This window comes from Talpa occidentalis, unplaced genomic scaffold (genome assembly GCF_014898055.3).
Source record: "Talpa occidentalis isolate TD23 unplaced genomic scaffold, MPIMG_talOcc4v2.1 talOcc4.8, whole genome shotgun sequence".
NCBI lineage: Eukaryota > Metazoa > Chordata > Mammalia > Eulipotyphla > Talpidae > Talpa > Talpa occidentalis.
The window spans coordinates 41,908,251-41,932,842 of NW_023605194.1; the positions used below are offsets into that span (position 1 = coordinate 41,908,251).

Genomic DNA, 24,592 nt, shown 5'->3' on the forward strand with positions numbered 1-24,592 from the left:
TTTGTGTTCATTTCTAGTTTAGATTACTCATTTAATAAAATGTTTGTCATTACAAATTTCACAGGTTGACTCTCCTCTGTAAGCCCTAAATGTTGCCCTCTCTGCTCAAGTCTTTGTGATCTCAACTCTGGAGTCCACACAAGTTAGAAATTGAAGTTAGAAGAGAAACAAACCCCTAGACAGCCCCTGAGATGAGATTTACACTCTTCATGTTTAGAACATTAAATTTTATCTTTACTGAAGATTAAATGTTGAGTAGAGAAAGGAAGGTAGTATAGGCAAAAATAGGGAATGAATGAGTTCCTTTTTTATTCAAGTACCAGGGTTGACTGAGCTTGAGTCAGGCTCACTCAGGTGACACATAGGTTTGGTTTAACATTTTACCTGTTTTTGTTTTTCTGCTTCATGGACATGGCGGGTTCTGTTTATCTTTAGCGCCTTCATAACTCAGAGCCATAAATTCTCCAGCCAGGTAAAGTACAGAGGTATCGAAATTTATTTTATTTATCTGCCCTTTTTAGTACCCCAACCTTGCCCTCTTGCCTTAAATGTCAGATATCCTTGGCATACTAAGAAGAGCCCTCTTCCCACTCATTGCTGGGAAACAAGGTTCACTTTTGCAGCTCCTCCTATTAACCACTCTCTTCTCTTCTTTTCCAAAACAACACATTAATCGAAAAGCAAATAGTTACTCCATGATAAGCTTGAGAAACTCATAACCAGGAATCCCACACACTCCCCTTTCTATCAGTGTTTTCAGATTGAGGATGTGTACACATGTGCTCACAAACACACCCACATAGAGATAGAAAAGATTGGGAGACACATGAACCCTGAACTGTTTTCTTCTAACTGCAAAATATGAAGAAATCTCAGGACCTCTCTTTGGAGAGCGCTTTTCTCTTCTCCATGCAGGGTTCAGCTCAGGTCAGAATAAGCTGCCAATCTAACAAAACAATCAAGTCTCATTACATAGTGTCCCTCAATATTTTCAGATGAAGGCACTTTGATTTTTCATAAAGCAGTGATGGTTTGCTGGCAGTGTCAAGAGCTAGTGACCTTTTGAGATCAAAAGGAAATACAGTGCTTCAACTTTCCTAGTTCTAGCATCCCTTTTGTTTAGTCCTAATGGGAAGTGTTGAGGTGTGAATAATCTTAGCGTCTCTGGCACTTGTGTCTTTAATCACAAATCAGTGTGAAGATACTGCTCTTTCCCCAACTATTCCTTTTTTTGACCGAACCTCTAACGATGTTTTTTCTGTACATTGCTTCACTCATTCCATACCTTTAGAAACTGGACTTATTTGTCACACTAATGAAGATTATTCTTCTCCCCTACCCCCAATTCCCTTTCTTCAATTTCTTTGTAAGACAGAAAAAAGTACATTGGGATAAGAGTGGAAATTTATTTTTTTTTCTTCCACATAAGTTCTCTCCTCTGACAAGGTATATGATGGCAAATATGAACAGTGAGAAATCTCAAATTTAGTTTATCCCATAAAACTGAAGAAATGGTTCATCCTTACTAATCCCTTACTGAAGTTACAGCATGTATTAAGTGTGCAAATGGCAACAGCAATTTTACATTTAGGAAAATAAGCATGGCAAAGTGATCTTTTGCTTGGGTCATAAGCTATGAAAGTTAACAGCAAATAAGACTTAACTGTCTTGAGCCTCACTGGAAGGCAGTTACCTCTACAGAACATCATTGCATCCGATTTATTACAGAGTACTCTTGAGGAAACTCTCACTTTCCTCATCCCTTCAGATGACTTAAATGTCTTATGTAACTGCCATGTACAAAATAACTACCTGTACATGAATTCAAAATACATAGTGCTATCTTAATTCTCTGAGGCAAAAAAAGTAGGTTGAGATTTGCTATATATTTTCAATACTAGGATAAAAGTTTTTTTTTTTTTTTAAAGATTTATTTATTTTATTTATACAAGCACTGGGTACAGTCAGAAGCGCGGGAGGGTGAGAGAATGAGCCAGAGCCAGAGCCAGGAGCAGAGCAGGCAGAAGGACCGAAGTACACTACGGGGGAGCAGCAGGCGGCAGGAGAGGTCTTGTCGCCATGCGGGACCCACCTCCAGTGGCCGGGAAGCAGCCGGGGATGGGCCAGGGATCGAACCAGCGCTGCAGAGGCTACGGGCAGCTTCGCAACCCAGCGCTCAACCGCTGCACCACCGGGGAGGCCCCACTAGGATAAAAGTTTTAACTGAAATTATTCCAGGCATATTTTGGCATTAGTATAAACCCAGCATTAACAAGTCACATGCCAAATCCAAGTCTTACTAGTGCTTCCACCTTCCTTCTGATTTTGACACTTGTCATCTCATCAATTTTTCTTCTCATATTGGCATTTTTTATTTCCTAATTAGGAATTTCTTTCATTAATATTACTAGTAGAGGGTGTCTTCTTTTAGGTTCACCTATTGTTCTCTCTTGTTATGAGGTTGTCCTGGATGTGGCCTTTTGTCACTTCCCCTTTATCAAATGATCTCTGATATGTCCCACCAGAATACTGAAGAGGGATCTAGGTGACTTGATATGAACTAAGCAGTTAAGGTAGAAGAGGTTGGTTTTTCTACCCATTCCTTAATCAGTTGGTGGGCAATTGCTTGCTTGGGGGGCACCCAGAATGGGAAGGTCTCATTCTGTTTCTGTTGCTGAGTATATGCATTGGTTCTCCTCAGGGCTGCAGCCACTTCATCATGACTGAACCAGGCAGCTGCCTCTAATTCTCTCAAGTTCACGTGGATCTGAAAGACATGAGAAAAAACAGGATGTAAAGTTAGGAGCTAAAAAATGTAGAATATTTTGGGTAAAGGTGAGAAAATGGTTCTAGAACTGAGCAATCTTAGAAGAGAATACCTGGAATCTACATCTACTCAGTTTCATGTATTGCCCAGATGCAAAAGAGGTGTAATTAGGTGATGGGAGTTAAAATATTTTAATAGTTTTTAAAAAAGGATGTATTTTTAAAATCCAGGAAACACAAATAGTGAAATATTACGGGGCTAACACTGAGGGATACATTATGAATAATACTTCCTTTTTTGTACCTCTATTATATAATTTGCAATTTTTTTTGTTTGTTTGTTTGGTGGGACCCTCGCCGGCAGCCGGGGAACGAACCGGCACTGCAGAGGCTGTGGGCAGCCTCGTAGCCCAGCGCTCAACCGCTGTGCCACTAGGGGAGGCCCTATATAATTTGCAATTTTAAAAAGAATATAGAAATGTTACTCTTCTCTAAAGGATAAAGGTTAATGATAATCAACGGCATATCTTCTTTTCAAGAAGCAAAATAATACAAACTGCATTACTGTTTACTGAGACAGGTTAAATATTATTCATTCTATAGAAGCCAAAACACACATTAGATATATTTGACAGGCAGGGATCACAACACCATCTATCATATCAGGTTTGCTACAAAGAGCAAGATGAGATTGGATATAACAACACTGAAGATCTTTTCAACCAGAATTCCTATGATTTTATATTCATTTTTAACATCCTAACTGACTCGAGCAGTGAGACCAATCCTGAAATCAATCTAAATTTGATATATTTGTGTGTCTATTCTATGTAATTAAGTCCTGATGTTGAATGATAAATTGTCTTATAAGTGAGATGTATAGAAGGAAGAATGGTAATCATGTTGCCACTCAATTTTCATGGTGATTATTTCTTTTGAGATTGCTGATTCCTTAAGGATATAAATCACTTTATTCATCTTTGTGTAATCTAGACAATGCTGGACTAGACGTGTTTAAGTCAGTGCCTACTGACCATCTAGGATGAGGCAAAGGAAATACCACAACATAAGGGAAGCATTAGAACTTACCTCTGTCTGTTCTGGTTTCACAGTTGCATGATAACCAACCATGAGTGAGCTATTAGGAAAGGGCCAGTGCTGGGATGCAGAGTACTCCAATTTTTCCACCTCTAATCCCACCTCTTCTGCAACTTCCCGCCGGACAGTCTCTTCCAGACATTCACCTACAAGCACTCAGATTAATTCAGGACAGCCCTGCAGCGGGAAGGGTGATACAGATGCCCATTTGTGAAAGCGTAAAACTGGCTCCAAAGTATCAATGAAATACTCTTGGAAGAGCCCTAATCTTCCTAGTCTCTATAATAATAGGAACCAAATCTAGAGTTGGATGTTAAACTTCAATAGTTAAACCAACTAGGTTAGTTACAGTGCAACATGAGTGTCAATGGGAAAGGCACTGCTGCCCTCAGCTTTTGTAAATTACACCCTTTGCAAATTTTACACCAATAGACTGAGGAAAAAACAAATCTGTAAATAAATACTGAATTCCAGTTAATATGCATGCTGAAATACTTAGGAAGAAGTGTAATATGTACAATATGCATCAAATAAGATGGATTGATGGAAAGATACAGGAATGGATAGACATGTGACTAAGTGTAGTAAAAATATATAAAGCATAGATGGTAAGTATAGGTATTCATATATAATTTAACACTCCTATATGTTTGAAAATTTGCCTAATAAAACATTAAAAATTTATGCCATAAGTCAATTCTTGACATGATAGGGAAGAACATGCCTGAGACTTCCAGCACTATGGCAACAAGACAGATGCCTACTATTGGTAAGCCTTTGTGCCCTTCAATTTCCTTTGTACATGCTCTAAACCCCTTACCTATATCACAAAAACCTGCCAAGGCAGAATACATTCCTTTGGGAAAGGAACTCTGGCGGGCAAGCAGGCATCGAGTCCCATCTGATACCAGAATGATCACCACAGGAGCCATCTAGGACAAGGGGGTAAAAACTTAAGACTTTAGGGTTTTGAAGCCTAAGGAGATTAAAGAATGGATAACTAAAGAAAACCTTTTAACCTTTTAAGCCTTTTTATAGGATTTCTTTAAAAGCCTATAAAAAGGTTTTTAAAGAAAAAAGGCTTTTAAAGAAAGCCTGTAAAATTGTACAGGCTTCCATCCTCTGGCCAAGTAGTACACAGCCTTAGATTGTCATTTTAAAGAAATGTTTACCTGTGGATAATAGATGATCTTACTGGAAGGGCACACACGCTTGCTGCCAGCCATGTTCTTCTTAGTGGGCTGCCCACTTCTGCCGCAGAACTGATGAGCATCATGCCAACGAAGAAGAGCCTGAGCCTAGGGATACAAAGATGGACTGGATTTCCTAGGTACAGAAAGTGGGGCATATGCATAAAAGAAAGTATATTTTAATGTATTACAAATTATTTAAAACATAATATATAAAGTATTACAATGAACACTCAGGTACTTACTACCTAGCTTAAAATTAAACATTTCCAATATATAGTTCTCCCAATGAAGTTAGAAATTTTTGGCGAAGAAAAAATATTTAGAAATTTTTAAATTTAAATCTATGAGGATGTCATTAAAACAATATAAGGTCATTTCTCATAGGAAAAACAATGTATATATTTATGCTTTGGGTCATTAAAATGTTTGTGAGGTTGACAGATCATATTGCTATAGATTTGCATGTCCTTAGGGAAAATGATCCTGACAGCACTCCTGCCAAAAACAGGGGCACAAGAATAAGCCATCTCCCTACAACACATTGGTTTTTTTTTTCCCCCGTGGTTTATAAGGACTATGATCTGCAAAAGGCAAAATCGAATGTCACTTTAGTCTTGCTTTATTAAATTTCCTACCAAACTGAGAAATCAGAATCTACCATGGATAGCAAGGAGGCATCCTTCCAATTCAGCTGAAAAAGAGCTTTCCTCAGCTCAGTGAAAGATCCTTTGAGTTCTGTCTCTATTTCAGGTTTCTTTAAGGAAGCTAGAAAATCAGAAAAGAAATTGAAGTGAAACTAATGTCAAACTTTGTCTTGTGATCCTCTCAAGTATATCCTATTAGAATAGTGTTTCCCAAACTTGCCTAATAATAATAATAAAAGTTTTCAAGCCCTATCTGGAGATTCTGAACAGTGATGTGGAGTGAGGCCCAGAAATCTATTTTTTTTTATGTATTTGTTTATTTGTTTGTTTATACATGCATTGGGTACAGTCAGAAGCACGGGAGGGTGAGAGAATTCACCAGAGCCAGAGCCGGGAGCAGAGCAGGCAGAAGAATCGAAGTACGCTGCTGAGGGGAGCAGCGGGCGACAGGAGAGGTCTGCGTGCCATGTTGGGACCCTCCTCCGGTGGCCGGGGAGCAGCCGGGGATCAAACCGGCGCCGCAGAGGCCGCGGGCAGCTTCGCAACCCAGCACTCAACCGCTGCGCCACCGGGGAGGCCCCAGAAATCTATTTTTTAACAAGCACCAAATTCTTACTTTTATGCAAATCTGGGAAACATTAGCCCCTAGTTATTCTCAAGATCCCCTTCAGAGCAATAAGAACATTTGCTCAAGCCACATACTATCCTTGGAACAGAGATGAAGTGGAGTCTCTAAGCTACTATTGCAAACTCATTCCAATATCATTAAATTTACACCTATACCCCAAAAGAGAGAAGAAAAGCCTGCTTGGAGCCATGAGCCTATAGCAGACTGGTTCTCAAATACGGGTCTAAAAACAGAGCCATCGCAAGCATTGACAAGAGAAATAAAAATGATGTCATGAGTTTTAAACATTTCTTATGAAATAATTATATAAAATGTATAAAGTAATACAACAAAATGTGTGTACTCATCACCTAACTCAGAAAACATTAAAATGTTCTTTATTTTCTTTTAAATGATGATGACAGTGAATCATAGGTGTGGTTTTTTTTTTTTTTTTTTGGTCCTAACATATATTTTCCTTGAGATTTTACTATTTATATAATTATGTGAAATCATAAAGTCTAAAAGCCACTCGGTAGTACCCATTGGGAATAATGTTAAGTACCATTTATGGAAGAGTTGCTATTTAAACCTAGGTCCAGAGCAAACCATGCTTCATGCTGTTCAGAGCATCCAATCAGCACAGAATCTTCTATTCTTTTTGTATCCTGTCCAAACTTACCCAGGAGACTTTCCAACTCTAAGAAACAGAAAAGAAAGGAGAGAAACAAGAGTTATAATTAAATTACATGTTTAGATTTTTAAAAATCTGCTTGAAATAGGTACATCTCGATTTTAGTCAGAATATAGCTAATTAGCTATTTAATTTTGTCTAGTCACTTAATGTCTTTAGGCCTGTTTTCTTACTCATAATCTAAGGAATTTAGACTAAAGAAGGAAGTATTTTTGTGTAATACTATATTACTCTATGTTTGTATCATTAAAGGAACATATCCCCTAATTTGTAAGATACAAAATTTATGATTTGGAAAAAAAAAAAAAACTGTCTGACTTAAAATGATAGAAACTAAATCAGTTCTATAATTTAGTCTCCAGATTATGTTGTAATTATGGGCCAGGGTCAAATATTCATCTGAAATCCCAGTCTATCTAAGACAAATGCTGCATAGGAAGAAAAATTATCTTCTTGCACATGGACTCATTTATTTGTTCATATACAACATTGCTAACCCCCTAAATAATGTTAAGTGCCTTCTGATGGCTCTCTCATATTTTCTGCACTGCTGCAAACTGCTTATTTAAGTACATCATCTAACCCATATGAGAAATTCACTGGCAATGTATTTAGAAGTTAGTGTGTAGTGACATCACATAAAACTGAAAGTTAGTATTTTGAATGCCAAATCCTAATGGCTTAGGTATCTCTAGTTATATGCCCTAAAAGAGTTCTCAAAACAAATTAATTTTAATTTACTTTTTATTTTGACCCATTTAGGACAAATGAAGTCATGATGCAAATCTTAAACAGTGTGACAACATGCAACTCCATGGAAGCTAGAAATCATTGGCCTACGGCAGGTGTTGGCAAAATATTTTAGACTTTGTGAGTCATATGGTCTCTGTCACAACCACTCAACTCTGCCACTGTAGTGTGAAAGCAGCCAAAGATAATATTTAAATGCATGTTGTGGCTATGTTCTAATAGTTACAAAACAGGCAGTGGGTTCCAATTTGGACAGCAGTTTTGCTGACCCCTAGTTTAAGGCAGTCTTGGTTTATACCATCATCAAATAACATCTGACTGGATAACTCAGGTTTATACACTAAATAACTAATTGGCAGAAGCCGTTTGAAAAACCTAGACCCTAAATTCAGAGGATCCGACTTAGGAGTTCAGTATGGAACAAACTCTTCTTAGTGGCCATAGACTGGTTTACTTTGGACTTACCTAATAGACTATGCTGGGGGACCAGGTATTGATGTTCTGATTTTTGAAGCAAAGGAGCCAGGTTATGAAAGAGGTAAAAAAGCCCTGTCTGCTGGGCTTTTTTGCATGCATCATCATCTTCCTTCAGTTCAAATAAATATCTGTATTTGAGACATAGCCAAAGCATTATAAAACCTTACGTAGTTACTTGCATAGCATTCATTGCTGCAAATTCTGCTCCTGCATCCCTCTCCTACCATGGTTATTTCCTTTTATTTATTTTCTTTTTTTTTAAATTTTTTTTTTTAAGATTTATTTATTCATGCATACAAGAGCTGGGGTACAGGCCAGAGATGCGGGGTGGGGAGAGGATTCACCAGAGACAGAGTGGGGAACAGAACAGGCAGAGTGACGGAAATACACAGCAAGCCAGGAGAAGTCTGTTGCGCCATGTCCGTTTCTCTCTGGCCAGCCGGGGATCGAACTCGTGCTGCAGAGGCTGTGGACTGCTTCATAGTCCAGTGCTTAACCCCTTGCGCCACCAGGGAGGCCCTCCTTTTATTTATTTTCATCGTAAATTGTACCAAAAAGGATTTGCGGCGGTTGCAGGCAGTCTCATTGCCTCCTTTGTCCTACTGTGTACGTTGCCCATACTTCTGTGGTTATAATTATATTGTACAATTTGTGAATCTGTCTCCCCTGAAAGACTATGATCTCCTTAAGGGCAGGGTCTGCCTTAGTTCTGTATCTCTAGTAGTTAGCATATTGAATAGATCAATTCAATAAGTATTAATTGGATTGAACTTCAAGGATAATAAATATTTACTGAATTGAACTTCAGGGTACTTTGCCAATATTATTCTGTGAGGTAAGAATTTACATGCAGTGGAGTGAAAGGAAAACAAGTACAGTGATAAAACATCAACCACAGAATAACTAGATATGGAAGCAGCCTTTATTATTGTAGACAAAGAGCAAATACTGTACTCTGTCAACTCTCATTCATTCTAGGGAAGATAAAGAGCAAATTTTATCTTCAATGAACCCTTGTTTCAAGCATCTAGTCCTGCAGGTAAACACCATTATTTCCTTATTTCTATAACAAAGGGATCACTGATGGAAAAATTAAACATATATATGTATATATGTGTGTGTATATATATACACACATATGTGTATATATACATATGTATGTTTAATATATATGTATGTTTAATTTTTATACACACACACACACTTGAACTATATAATAAGTGTAATATTTTCAGTAGCCAAAATAATAGTGTAGAAAAGAGAACATCCTATACTTAATTTTTGTAAGTGAAATAGTACTGGAAAAGGTCTAAGCTGTTCTGTTAATTTCATGAAGCATGGCCTAAGTAAATCCCTTCTGTGGGATTCAGGAAACTGAATGTGGATTCTTTTAGGGCCTTAAGGATAACTAACCATTTTTGACTACTGACAGTCTAAAATGGACTATCAGGTACCTGGAATATTTTATCAGTTAAAGTAGGAAACAGTTTACAGATATTTTCGGTAAAATCTGGGAGCTTTTGAAACAATGGTAGGTAGAGTTGACCTATGAAACCAAATGATAAACACACTCCAGTGGCATCTTTAGGAACCTATTTTTTTTTTTAAGATTTATTTATTTATTTATACAAGCACTAGGCACAGTCAGAAGCGCGGGAGGGTGAGAGAATTCACCAGAGCCAGAGTGGGGAACAGAACAGGCAGACTGATGAAATGCACTGCTGAGGGGAGCAGCGGGCACAGCAGGAGAGGTCTGTTGTGCCATGTGGGACACTCGGCTGGGGATCGAACTGGCGCTGCAGAGGCTGCGAGTAGCTTCGCAGCCCAGCGCTCAACCACTGCGCCACCAGGGGAGGCCCTTTAGGAACCTATTTTTGAAAGTGTGATAAAAAGGGTTTCAATGCATTCTTTATAAACAGAAGACAAAAGAAACCTGAGATTGTAATACTACAATATTTTTAAACTTATTGTGAGTGACTGCATCCGCCTGGGGGGCAAAGACTCAATGTACGTCAAAGGAGAAACGTGTGCCACTTACAAGTTACCAAATATAAACATTAGAACAAACACAGCTGCCTTTGTAAAAGAACAGTAAGAGTGGTACAACCTGTGCTTTGCCCTAATGACCCCAAAAAGAGAAACACCTATAAAAACATTCAGGTTAAGGTCTTAAACCTGGGACCTTACTGGAACTGGAACTGAGATCCAAAAAGTTCCTTATATTCTTCTTGATCAGGAATACTGTTTATAAAAATTCATTTTCTGCTTTTAGTTATAATAGTGTGAAAACTACAACACTAAGAGTATCAAACTTAAACTTTTTTATTATAAAAGTTAAAAAGTCATTCTATAAAAATCAGAAAATACAGTTAGCAGTTTTTTTAAAATAGGGAAATCATGAATTCCACCACTCAGCTAGGAACATACCTTGGAATCCCCCAAACTATTAATACTATTCATATATATATGTGTGTGTTTATATATATGTATATATACATACATTAAAAATCATACCAACTAATTCATAGCCCTTTTTTCTTAAACATTTTTCTTCAACAAATTTCTTAACATTTTTGCAAAATATTCTTTAGCAACAGTTTATTCTTTTCACATGATTTTTATTCATTTTAATACATTTACTCACTTTAACATACTCACTAGACTCTATTCAACAATTCTGTTATTGCTGTGGTAGAAGATCATTGGTACTTTGGTGGGTGTAGGGTAGGTAAAAGGTATCAGGCTTTTCTGCCCTCCCGCCATTAGGATAGATGGGGGAAACCTGTGGTCCTGAATGCATGACTGATGGCGGGCACCTGATGTGGGTACACCTGGGCTGAGAGACTGGACTTTTAAGGGCAGCGTCACGGGGATGCCAGCAGCAGCGGAAGTCGAGGGAAAGCCGGAGAGCCCAGAGTGAAGACCTGCTGGGGGCTGGGAGGCTGGTAGGCCCCAGCGCCCCTGCCTGCTGTGTGCCTGGTGATCACAATAAAAACCTGCAAAACCCCTGAGGGCTCCAGGACTCCTCCTTTACCTGGTCTGCTGGATCCTAGAAAACCTGCTCAGTGTCCGTTCCTGACCTTACAGTGGGGGACATGGTGTGGTAACTTAAAGAGGTGTGAACTTATACCCCTAAAACACACAGTGTTGTAAACCAATGTTACCTCAATTTAAAAAAAATTAAAAATAATTGTTATTGTTTTCAGAGACTCAGCTTGAGAACTACATATCACATATATGTTCAATAATATTTAAAACAAGTATTGTAATGTTGTTTTCTCACTCCTGTTCATGTGAGATTATATGTTTATGTGCCTTTAAATTCGGACTGGGCACTCATGTTTGACAGAGCTTTTTGTGTGGGAAGCCCTGGTTGTGAGTGTATCCCTCAGAGGGGCTTTACATTTGCTTCTATAGGATGCCCCAGGAGTGTGACCAGTCTAAGACTATTACTTAAATTATTTTCTTAGGCTGGGTGTTTTGGGACCACAACCACACAGATAGTACAAGTTTAAACCCCAAAACTATACGTGTGCATGTTAGTGATTTCCAGTTCAAAGATTTCAAATTTCCCTAAGCTGAGACAAAGAAGTCTTTTCTCATCTCCTGCACTGGTGGTGTTTATTTTCCTCCTAGTCAACATTTCACTGAAGTTTTGTTCTATGGTGGGGGAGAGGGAATTGGCATTTTTTATCTTATTTATGGGAAATTTCATGAACTGTTATTAAATTTCATTCATTAAGGGGCCTCCCTGGTGGCACAAGGGATTAAGATGCAACCTATGACGCTCTCTGCAGCCACTGCAGCATGAGTTTGATCCCTGGGCAGGGAGCCACCCACATGGAGCAGCATAACTCTCCTGACTCGCCCGCTGCTCCCCTCAGCAGTGTACTTCAGTCACTCTGCCTATTCTGTTCCCTACTCTGTTTCTGGTGAATCCTCTAACCCTCCATACTTCTGGCCTGTACCCCAGTTCTTGTATACATAAATAAATCTTAAAATAAAATAAATTCCATTCATTGATTCAATAATACTTCAGTGCCTACCAAGTTCCAGGTTCTGTTTTATGCATGGGGAGTAACATAGTAGAAAAGACAAAATTCTTTTTTTTAACTATAACAATTTTTTAATTTATATTTTGCATCATTGTTCATTTTTCTTCCCCCCCCCCCCCACACACACATTGCTTGCTTTCTTTTCTCAGGTGTAATCCCCATAGAATTCCTACTACCAGTTCACCCATGCACCATCACCATAGTCCCTTGTGCTTCTCCCGCCCCCATCTCGATCCCTCTGCTTCCTTGTAGGGTAAGGTAAATCATTGTCAGGCTTTCCTGACCTCCTGCCATTAGGACTGATGATGGATCTGCGGTCCCGAATGCATGCCTGATGGCGGACACCTGGAGCAGGGTGTGGGCATACGTAAGTGGATACACTTGGGCTGAGAGGCTGGGCTTATAAGGCTGGCGTCACAGGGATGCCAGAAGAACAGCACAACAGCAGAGCGAAGGAAGCAGGGAACAAGAGAGCGGAGTAGCAGAAAAGAATCACCAGCAAAGAAGCAGCGGCCACGAGAGAACGCTGGAGAACCCAGAAAGAGTGAAGACTTGCTCCCGGTCCACTGCCTGCTGTGTACCTGGTAAATCCCAATAAAAGCCTGCAAAAGCCACCGAGGGCTCCTAGGACTCTCCTCCTTCACCCGGTCTACTCAGGTCAGAGCCTGCCCTGTGGTCTTCCCGCCACTACACATACGTTGGGGGTAAACATATACTCTCCTTCTTTACCCCGTCTGCTGCAATCATAGAAAACCTGCCCTGTGCCATCCTGCTGCTACACTCCTCTTCCCCTGCACCATGTCTCTGATTTATAGTTGAAAAACAAAATTCTTAACAGAATTTATAGTTAAGTATGTCAGATACTTTAGATATTATTGGAAATTCAGTTGAAGAATTTTTCCAATAATCAATAATTTGCAATGAACATACTTATAAATAAGTCTTGGATCACACATCCTTAATCCTCTGTATAGAATTTTAATATATTTAGGATTTTATAACTTAATGAGCCGAAGCTAGAATAATTACAGCTCACGTTGGTCAAAACTCACCGTGTCTTAGTTACATAGGTTGACAGCAGCCTGGAGTACCAAAAAGATTTTCTCCTGCAAGCAATTCCACAATACAGGGACATTATCAAGTCCTTAGAGAAAAGAAATTTTTTTTTAAAAAGTCATAGTATGCAATTTAAAGTAATGAATCACCAAGAGGGTTATACTTTAAGCCAGGATAGGATCATTTTTTAATTACGAGAAAAGGAACAGTCAGATGATCTGGCTTCTAAATTGCCTGTCTATATTGATGCACACCTGAAACTTATATAATGTTATAATGCAGTGTTACTTAGGTAAATAGATAAAACTACATGTCTACATTAACTAACTGGGATTTCAATCTTTTAGTACCTTTCCTAATCTACAAAATTGAAAGCCATTCTGCCTACCTAATAGATTGTTGTGAGACTCAGCTAATTATCCACAAGAAAATACGTGCCCCTTCTATATTATAGAGCTGTTCTGGGAAGTAATGTCAAACCAAGGCCTGCATTTCTCTTCCCCCTTGTATCTAAGTAGAACCCAAATTATGTGTTAACAATGGGATGTGAGTGTGTGTTTCTTCTAGGCTAAGACAGTTAAGAAATATGCCTTTTCCATTCTCTTTTGACCCTTCTCCTTGGAAGACTCCAGAATGGCAGAAACTGTAGAGGAAAAGCCTCTGTCCTTGAATCACTGAATGGAGAAAAGCTACCCACCAAGCAAGGCCCCACCCTGCCTTGGATTATTTGTGAGTGGATAAGTAAGCTTTTACAGATTAAACCTCTGAACTTTTGAAATTTGGTACAGTAGTTGCATTACCCTTATATACTTAAAGTATATAAGGGGCTCCAGAGTAATGGAGCAAAGTTTCTCAGAATATGTGAACCCCAAAGTCCCTATAAAAATAAAGTAGGAGGAATGCTGCAAATAAGAAAAATATAAAATCATGGGCACTAGGAAAATGTTTAAAAGGCATATATGCAAATCTATATCAATTTAAGCTATTTTCTTTTTGTATCTCATTGTGGAAAAGTGTATCTTAAGAATCCATTCTGCAGGGGCCTCCCCGGTGGCGCAGTGGTTGAGCGCTGGGTTGCGATGCTGCCCGCAGCTCTGCAGCGCCAGTTCGATCCCTGGCTGCCACCGGGTGAGGGTCCCACATGGCGCGCAGACCTCTCCTGCAGCCCGCTGCTCCCCTCAGCAGTGTACTTCGGTCCTTCTGCCTGCTCTGCTCCCCGCTCTGGCTCTGGTGAATTCTCTCACCCTCCCGCGCTTCTGACTGTACCCAGTGCTCGTATAAATAAATAAAAAATCTTTAAAAAAAAAAAAAAAAAAGAATCCATTCTGCAGATGGTGATTCCTTTTAAGTTGTATATCAATTAGTATTTTATTCCCCATGAAAAGTACATTTCATATCATAAAAAGGTAGAAGTAAATGACTAAATTGAGTAAATAAGTAATTAAATTAACCAGCCACCTTTAACTGTACCGAAGTTTTAAGAGTAAAGCACTGAGGAATGAGAAACATCTAGAGTTTAAGCCTACTTCATGGTTGCATAATTATGAATCACTGATGAGTAATCCTTAGACAGTTTTGGCTACAATCTATGTCCTAGCCAAGGTTAAAATATATTTAGCAAAAGACATTCAACAAAGTACTTATTGAGTACTGACTTCATGCAAGTTCCCTTAAGGGACACAAATATGTACCAGATGAAAAGCCTCCTGACAAGGGACTCTAGGAGGAGAAAGAAAATACATAGTCTTTATAGATGTCAGTATGTGATGGATGGGTTATAAAGCACTCTAGGCGAGTATTAAAAGTATAATCCCTATAATTTATAGCCGTAAGATTTGTGTGCTATACGGTAAGAAATGTATTTAGAGTCACTCTGTCTTACAATTCTGAGACTGTAAATTGGCACAATACTTTTTTTTTTTGAAAGATTTATTTATTTATACAAGAACTGGGGTACAGGCCAGATGTGCGCGAGGGTGAACAGATTCACCAGAGACAGAGCGGGCAACAGAACAGGCAGATGGACTGAAATACACTGCTGAGGGGAGCAGCGGGCGACGGGAGAGATCTGCTGCACCATGTGGGTTTCTCCCCAGCTGGCCAGGATTGAACTCTTGCTGCCGAGGCTGCGTGCGGACAGACTTGCAGTGCAGCGCTCAACTGAATATATTATTAAGAAAAGTAGGGGCCTCCCTGGTGGCACAAGGGGTTAAGACATAACCTATGAAACTATCCACAGCCACTGCAGCACGACTTCGAGCCCTGGCCAGGGAGCTACCCACATGGCATGGCAGACCTCTCCTTACTCGTCCACTGCTCCCCCCAGCAGTGTATTTCGTTCAGTCTGCCTGTTCTGTTCCCTGCTCTGTCTCTGGTGAATTCTCTTTAACCCACCCCGCAACTCTGGCCTGTACCTCAGTTCTCGTATGCATAAATAAATAAATCTTTAAAAGAAAAAAAAAGTAACATTTGGTTGGTTTAGAGTGATCTCACTGATTTGTAAAGAAGAGGACATATACATATATACCCATATGTATTTGATATGTACTATTTGTATTTTAATGTGACTAAAAGTACAGATACCAAACTGTTAACAGTAATTAATTTGGGGAAATTAATATAACTACAGTATAGGATATCTAGAAATCAAAATTGTGAAAATGCCACATTATCATATACCTTATAATTTAATACGTAGTCCCTACTCTTTTTACACGTGTAGCTATTATCTACTTATAAACAGAGGACACATATTTTTTCAACTTGTTCTCATAAAAAAATATAAGCAGTTTTCCATGTTTTCACATAAACTTCATAATTTTTTGGTTGTATAACATTGCATCAAATAGACTCATCCTCATTTTGTTAAGCAGGCCTTGATTTTAAAGATATCATTTGCTCTATTTTTAAATTACCAGAAAAAGAATACCTCTGAATATTTCTATGCTGATATTTTCAAGTTACTTCTTTAAGGTAAGCTCTGCAACAGAGAAGTACTGGGACACAATTTTAAAATCATATACCTCTTTCTATGCAGTACCACACTTACAAGATTCAATACCATTTGTTTTTTAAAAAAGAACTTTTTATTTCTTTGATCACTATTGAGATTGAAAGTGTTTTCAGACTTAACAGTTCTAATTTCAGTTTTGTAAATTATCTCTTACATGTTCTATGCTCATTAATTTATTGTGGTTTTACTCTACTTTTGACCAGTGTAATTTAAATAATATTTTAGTACACTTACAGTATTTTCCACAATATGATCTCCAAAACCAGCTATGGGAACCATCTGTTATTTGTATTGCTTTTCTCTCTTAAGCAGTCATTCAGATTGAGAGAGAGAGAGAGAGAGAGAGAGAGAGAGATTCCTCTAAAAGTCAAGAGGCTATTTTAGAATGAAAATATAACTTCTTACAGCCTCATGCAGGGAAAATTTGCTACTTTTTTCCCCTAAAATAAAAAGTTTTGTGATTTTCACTATCTTTTAGGGGTCTTTGATGGACTATATTATTCAAAATGTGTTGACCCACAGGCTCAGATTTTTTTTTTAACATGCTGATAAACAGCTGGTAAACGTGCTAGGATATACACACCCAGCTGTGCAAAAGCTACATTACAAACAAAATAGTTGTTTCTGTTTGAAGTGGTAATGATTATTATATTTTATATCTGACAACATGATGGGGTAAAAAGTTCACAATTCACAAAGCGAATTTTGGAAGGAAATACCAGCACCTTGATTTTATTTTAGATGACAAGCTCAGAGCTGGCTTCTGCTTTGTTTACTGTGCAAAATATGTCTCCAAAAGCAAGGAAGACAAAGATATGAACAATAAAAACACTCAGGGACTTTTATTCTTGCCTCTCCCACTGACTGAATTTGTGACCTAAGATTGTCACCTGACTTGTTGGAACTTGGTTTGTCTCACTTCTCACAGAGGAGGGAAGGCAGAGAAAGTGAATCTAAAGTATATTACAACTATGTCAGTTTTTAAATACTTAATTCTCAGGTTTGTTAGACTGTAAAGTCCTGCAGGGTTGAAATTGCATCTTTCCTATCTACAACAACTAGCACAGTCTCTATCACAGTTGAAAACACCATAAAGATAAATGAATTAATTAAATAAGTAATCAGTCCTGTTTTACTGGTGAGGAAGATGAAGTGTTAAGAGGTTAACTAATCTGAGATCACAATCTAGGGAGTTATAGATCAAACCCAGGACTGTCTGCCTCCAAAGTTAATGTTTTGATGAAAAATGCATAGAAAACATTTTCCAACATTCATTTATTATTTGTATTTTAAAACAAGACTGAGATGAAAGGTAATAGGTATTACTAACTGAGGATATAAGGCCTTTAAGGTTAATAATTTGAGTCCCTGTAATGAATGATTTACAAGTTTCTCATTATGTTCATGTTGACAGAAGAAAGATTAACTTATATAGCACTACACCATGACCAAAAAAGCCCATCTTGAATCTCTCTGGCTGCTTCTACTGAGAAGAGGCCAGATGAGGTAGTATTTGAGAGAGCCTTTTTCAGAATTTGTCTTCTCATGCTTGTGGATCTCAAGGGGATGGAAAAATATGCAAAGCTGAGGAGCCAGTGGAATAAAGATTTCAAGGTTTCACTGACCAGCTTTATAGTTTGCTTTTTGAAAAATAATTTTTTCTCCCTTAATTCAAAAATAATGCAGGACCAATGGAGAGCAGTTACCAATTTCATTTTCAGCCAATTCTCCAAAAAAGCATCAGAAAATCATTTGCTGCAGTTAATAAGATAGCTTCATAAATTGTGAGGCAAAACTTTGGTCATTCCCTAATTTCTGTAAGAAGGAAGAGAGACGAAGCTAAAATCTAAAATTCTGTGACAGACAGCTTTTTTAAAAAGTTCTGATGATGCCTCCCATTAACAGCCTTCCTGCACTTAGAACCTGAGTAGGTTTCTCTTCCGCTGTACTCACTCTGAATTCTGTTGGGGGCGCCTTTCTAAGCCTCAAGAGTCAGCAGAAACCAGGAAATCCCAAATGTTCTTGAGAAGTTGGGCTTCCGTTCCCCGGAGGAATAATTGCTGCTGCTGCCACACTTCCCAGAATCCTCTTTGAGATGTACTCTGGGAAATGTAGTTCAACTCTCATGCCTGCTGCTAAATTCACCGAAGTTACCCACGATTGTTAAAAGCATGTTTCTGCCTCACTTCCCAGACCTTCCCAGACATACTTCTATGCCCTCCAAGTGCAAAGTTAATCAATTAAGTTGCCAAAAGCATGATCTTCTAAGATCATCTACATCCATTACCAGGAAAGCTACAAAGTATTTGGAGAAGGTAGACTAGAATTAGATTCATTTTTGAATAAGGAAAAGATAAATTTATTAAACCCATCGTCATAAACAGAAGGAGTACTTTGTCAGAGGAGGAGAGGAGTACTGGGAATGGAAATCAGATCTCTTTAACCTTTCTTTTTCTCTTAGTCTATCTTTGCATTACTTTAGAACTACCTTTAACATTTCATGAAATTTTGCCAATTTAAAAAGGACAGGTTTGTGTCTCTTTTTGTTTGATCTTATGGTTGGATGCATTCCTTGATCAAACAGAGCAGGAATTCATCTGACTGAAGATGGTCTTCAGTAAAACTACATTGGCATTGCTCATTTCTCTTCTTATTATGAAAGTTACTTGCTTATATGGAAAATAGTTTTGAAGGCATTCATACAACATGTATTTAATAAGTGCCATTTGCCTGGAACTGGTAGAATGACAGGATTCAGCAGGGAACAAAACACCTGAAAATTTGTCCTTGTGTGATTTACATAGAAGAAGAAACAAGCAAATAAATATACAATGTGTCAGGTGGTTATAAGTGCTAGGGAGAAAACTAAGCAGGGTAAGAGGTGGGAAGGTTTTACTATCTAATATTAGAGTGGTTAGCCTCATTGATAAGGTGATATTTAAATAAAGACCCTGAAGGAGCTCAAGAAGAGAGTGGATATCTATAGAAAGAGAGATGTAGACCATAAACAACAACAAAAACCCCAGCAATTGCAAAGGTCCTGTAGCAGAAGTGTGCCTGGTAGATTTGAGGAAAGGCTAGGATAAAGCATGGTGGGCAGAGATGAAGTCAAATAGTACCAAGTACCATATCATGTAGGGTCTGCAAGTCTTAACAGTTCTTACAGAGCCATTGTAATGCTTTTGGTTTTTACCCTGAAAAGGATGAGATGTTACAGAAGAGTTTGATCAGGAGACTAAGGTGATTTCACTTAGATTTATATACTTCTGTAGTGTGTTTTTATTAAATTATATTTTATTGAGGTAATGATTTGCAACACTATCCTAGGGGTTTAGGTTCACACCTCTACAAATGCATGTTATTATATCACACCTACCACCAAAGCACCAATAATCCATCATGGTCCATTGTCCCCCCTTCTTCCATTGCTCCCCACCTCCTACTCTCTCTCTCTTGTAGCCTCAATTCTGTATTGATTTGCATTTTTTAAAAAAGATTTTATTTATGCATCCAAGAACTGGGGTATAGGCCAGGGGGTGGGGGGGAGGGGTGCAGTAAGAGGATTCACCAGAGACAGAGTGGGGAGCAGAACAGGCAGATTCTCTGAAATACCATGCTGAGGGGAGCAGCGGGTGAGACAGGAGAGGTCTGCTGTGCCACGTGGATCAGTTCCCTGGCTGGGGATTGAACTTATACTGCAGTGACTGTGGATAGCTTCATTGTGCTGAGATTTAACCCCTTGCACAACTTGGGAGGACCTTGACTTGCATTTTAAAAGTCATTCTTTGTGTGCAGATTAGATGGTAGGGGATAATGGTTATTAATTAATATTAATATTACATTATTAATATGCACATGGTTACATGGGAAGGGAGAGTAGTAACTCTGGTTGGTTGATCAGTCCTTTCTTTTGAATTTCTTCCATTAGCATATGAGCCCAATTTTTTTTGTCAATTTGATTCATTAATCTTTTTTTTTTTTGGTGGGACCCTCGCCGGTGGCCAGGGATTGAACTGGCGCTGCAGAGGTTGCGGGCAGCCTCGCAACCCAGCACTCAACCGCTGCGCCACCAGGGGAGGCCCTGATTCATTAATCTTAAGGAAGGCAGAGAAATTTGAGGGAAGTTGGTAAAGTCCAAGGAAATGGGGACATGTGCTTAGGGGAAAGTTAAGGCTCTTATAATTTTTAAAAATCAAAATAACTGTATTTTTGAGCAATTGTTAAAGTGTTATAATAATAAAAATAGTGCTATGGTCTGAATGTTTGTGTCCTCCCACCGAATTTATATGCTGAGATTTTAATGTCCAGTGTGATGCTATTAGGAGGCCTTGGGTGGTGTCTAGGTCATGAATGACATTAATGTTCTCATAATAGAAGTCCAAAAGAGCTTCATCATGTAAGGACGCAGTCAGAAGTTAGCTGATACAGAGCCTTCACCAGAACTCCACCATGCCAGCACCCCAATTTTGGACTTATGTCCTCTAGGATTGTGAGAAATAAACTTCTGTTTATAAAATACCAAATTTGTGGTATTTTGTTATAGCAGACCAAATGGACTAAGACAAACAGATAACACTAATTGAGCATTTACTATTTTCTAGGCTCTAGGCAAATTGTTTCACTTAATTATTAATCCTCACATCCTTTGAGATAAGTACTATTATTTGTACTTTATGGATGGTAAAACAAAAGCTAAGAAAAGTCAATTAAGTTGCCCATATTTACACAACTCTTCAGAAGGAGGTCTGGAATTTTAACCCAAGTCTGTCTGACTCCAGACTCCTTCTGACTTTCAAAATGTATGATAGGGGCCTCCCTGGTGGTGCAAGGGGTTAAGCCGCAGCTCTATGGAGTTATCTGCTGTCACTGCAGCAGAGGTTGATCCCTAGCCAGGGAGGTGACTCACATGGCATAGCAGACCTCTCCTGACTCACCGCTGCTCCCCTCAGCAGTGTATTTCAGTCAATCTGCCTGTTTTGTTCCCCGCTCTGTCTCTGGTGAATCCTCTCACTGCACCCTTGCCCCCACACTCCTCTGGCCTATACCCCAGTTCTTGGATGCATAAATAAATAAATCTTTTTTAAAAAAATGTATGATAGACCTAGTTTGTATCTCTTACTGGGTGTGGGGTACAGAAGCTGATTATAAAGATTGAAAAATATTGGAATAATGGAAATAATCTCATGTTCACAGATTGGAAGACAATGTTAAAATGGCAACATTCCCAGATTTATCTACAGATTCAATGCAATCTCTATGGAGATCCCAGGTGTTTTTTTTTTTTTTTTAAGATTTTCAATAATAGGTTATAGTTATAGCTAACTTTAATTTGTCTAGTGGCATGAATAGTTTTTCATCTTTATCCCAATACCCAGTGGGATTCTGAATACTAAGACAAATTATATATTATGTAGGGTTATATTCTCAAAGCAAATATTTTCTATTACCTAATCTGGTAAATAGTCTGTTTCTCCAGGCCTTAATTGGGTGGGCACCTCTAAATCTCTAATAATTTTTAACATGATTATTGAAATATACGATCATTAAATTTTCAGTATTAAAAAGAATTTGGAAATTCCTTCCTGATTTACATTATCCATACTCTGTTTATTCCTACATTATAACAGAAGCTTAGGAGATAGCTGTTTCATGTTATCTATTGTCACAATAAAGTTTCATAACAACCACAAAATCACAGAAGCAGAGAGTGTTTATTGCTCACATACCCGGAGTGGTTGACTTCACGTTCATTTACACACCTGGAGGTGGTGCACTGTTTGATAATTTTAAATGGCTGTGATTGTAACGGTGGGGGTGAATTGATTCTGCTCCGTGTGTCTCATTTTCTAACAAGCTACCATGGGTATGTTCTTTTGATGATGATGGCAAAAAGCAAAAGCACAAGTAGCAATAGGCAATTCTTCACTTGTGTCATAGTCAAATCATATCATATGGTCAAGCTCAGAGATACAGGGGCAGCTTATTATAAAGTTAAGTGGGAAAGGATATTGTGAAGAGTTTAAGTCAATTGCAAAGGCAAAGAAAACAGTTCCCATGAGATATTACTCTCACTTCTAATAACAACTCCAGGTTCAAGGGGTTCCCCAAACCACTCTCAGTTTCAGTAGAAGCACTCATAGAACTCATTGAAAGCTATTATACTCATGAGTATGGCTTATTTTAGGGAAAAGATACAATTTAAAATTAACTTAGGAAGAAGCACATAGGGGAGAGTCAGAAGTATACCAAATATGATCTACTGTCCTCACCCCACTGAGTAAGCATGCGTTACTTTTCCAGGATCAATGAATGATATAGGATGTTGTCAATGGGAAACTCACCCAAGCATTGGTGTCCAGATTTTTCACTGGAACTCCATCACCCAAAGCCCCCACCCTACATCATATTATTAATCTTTATGGTATGGCCAATTCCTACCTTAAACGTTTAAACATTTTTTTTAAAGATTTATTTATTTACTTATTTATGCGTAGAAGAACTGGGGTGTAGGTGAGAGGTGCAGGGACTGAGAGGATTCACCAGAGACAAAGTGGGGAGCAGAACAGGAGGAGCTATTGAAAAGATACTGCTAAGGGGAGCAGCAGGCGAGACAGGAGAGGTCTGCTGTGCCATATGTAGGTTATTTGCCTGACTGGGCATCAAACTTAGGCCATAGAGGATAGTGTTGAGACTTAACCCCTATGCCACATCTTAAACATTTGGGTGTGGCCAGCTCCTATCCTAAATCAAACAATGTGACTGGGCCCCAGACTAACAAAGACATTCCTCTCAGGCATGAGATTACCTCCCAGGAACTGAGGACAAAAGTCAAACTTGTCTTGGGGCACCATTAAATTTTTACTACACAAGAGTGAATGCCAGAAATAGGGAAGAATTGGGCTATACTATCAGTGCAATCAATCTCCCACAATAGCTTTATCAAAAATTTTCCTTAAATTGGTATAGGATGTACAGCATTGTTCTTTGACTTCAGGATTGATTTAAAAACTAACATTAACTATAGACTAATTACAGAGGCGCTAAGTGAGCATCTTTATCCCATGTACCAGTTGAGATTAGGACTAATCATTCCACTTACAATTTTTTCAAGGTCATTGAAACAGGTCTAAAAGTCGACTTTGGGTTTATGATAAAACAAAACAAATCAAAACCACATCTATCTGGACTGTACAGCATCCAGTTATTTATAACTGAATTACTTGTATTAATATAATACTTCATGCTTTCCCAAGAACTTTAAACACATCTATCTGTATTGATTCTCTAATGTCTTTGTACTGTTGATAGGACAAATATTATAATCAGTTGGTAGATGAAAAAAATTTTAGTATGAAAACTAAAGCAATTCACTCAGGGACACCATGCTATCTTGTTAATAATGGACTAGAACCTAGGCTCCCTGATTCTAGCAATGGTTTTCCTAGACCAAAGTTTATCTTCCTACCAAATCCAGTAATTCCATGACTGAATGAATTCCAGGTCCTGGGTCTTGCTTCACCAAATAAAGTTGAGATTTCTGGCATTCTCTCCTGGCTTGTTCGAGTTCTTGACAAGTTCATTTGGGTGGAAGAATGCATGAACTGGCCAAGATCTACAAATCTTTCAGACAGCCAAGTAAGTTGCTGTTTGCTTATAAACAAAAGCATTCTTCTAAACTGTAACATTGTTTTCAGCCAAATATGATTAACATTTGTAAACATTTCCTATGTTTAACAGAATTGCTATTGGATATTCCCCTGTAAGCTACAATACTTAAAAATATTTAAAATGGAAAAGGAGCAACTAAAGTCTTTTATATAGATATATATAGATGTATATAATGCAATTCATAAATTGTTCATAATCAAAATTAGTAACTATGTCTTACCAGTTAAGATGTGTTTGGTTACTTGCAAGTGAGATTTGAGAAAACTCAAATTTGCTTATACAATAAAAGAATTTATTAGCTTATATAATAGTGAAACATCCTATTGTAGTTTAATGTTCAGATACCATTAAATTAGGGTTTTGCTAAGTTTCTCTCAACTCTGACTTATCAAAGTCGACCTTCCATGTATCAATTTTGTCCCCAGGTTAGCTTTCATTAAGGTGGACGTGGAGGGGTGCCAGAATATCAAAGCTATTTACTTTCTTGTTTCTACCCGGAGAATCTGTCCTTAGTCATGCAACAAGATTGTTCTTCACTCTATTTGGACCTATTGCAGGATACAGTCCCACT

The 24,592-nt window shown here is 38.3% G+C and overlaps 1 protein-coding gene across 6 annotated transcripts in view; it reads right to left on the reverse strand.

The window, feature by feature from the left end:
• Positions 1–1,954: 1,954 nt before the first annotated feature.
• NUDT13 (nudix hydrolase 13) overlaps positions 1,955–24,592 on the reverse strand; it is a 33,669-nt gene continuing 11,031 nt past the window's right edge. The window contains exons 1-9 of one of the 6 annotated variants that reach the window (XM_054690311.1): positions 18,307–18,388; positions 13,337–13,428; positions 8,218–8,357; positions 6,874–7,008; positions 5,716–5,822; positions 5,037–5,162; positions 4,685–4,796; positions 3,856–4,010; positions 1,955–2,767 (exon numbers count right to left, since the gene is read on the reverse strand). In XM_054690311.1, the coding sequence (XP_054546286.1) occupies positions 2,561–2,767; positions 3,856–4,010; positions 4,685–4,796; positions 5,037–5,162; positions 5,716–5,822; positions 6,874–7,008; positions 8,218–8,357; positions 13,337–13,419 (1,065 nt within the window). In that variant the 5' untranslated portion in view covers positions 13,420–13,428; positions 18,307–18,388 and the 3' untranslated portion in view covers positions 1,955–2,560. Of the gene's footprint in view, positions 2,768–3,855; positions 4,042–4,684; positions 4,797–5,036; positions 5,191–5,715; positions 5,823–6,873; positions 7,009–8,217; positions 8,358–13,336; positions 13,429–18,306; positions 18,389–24,592 lie in introns of those variants that run through there. The other 5 variants (XM_037496910.2, XM_054690314.1, XM_054690312.1 and 2 more) reach the window with 5 other exon arrangements.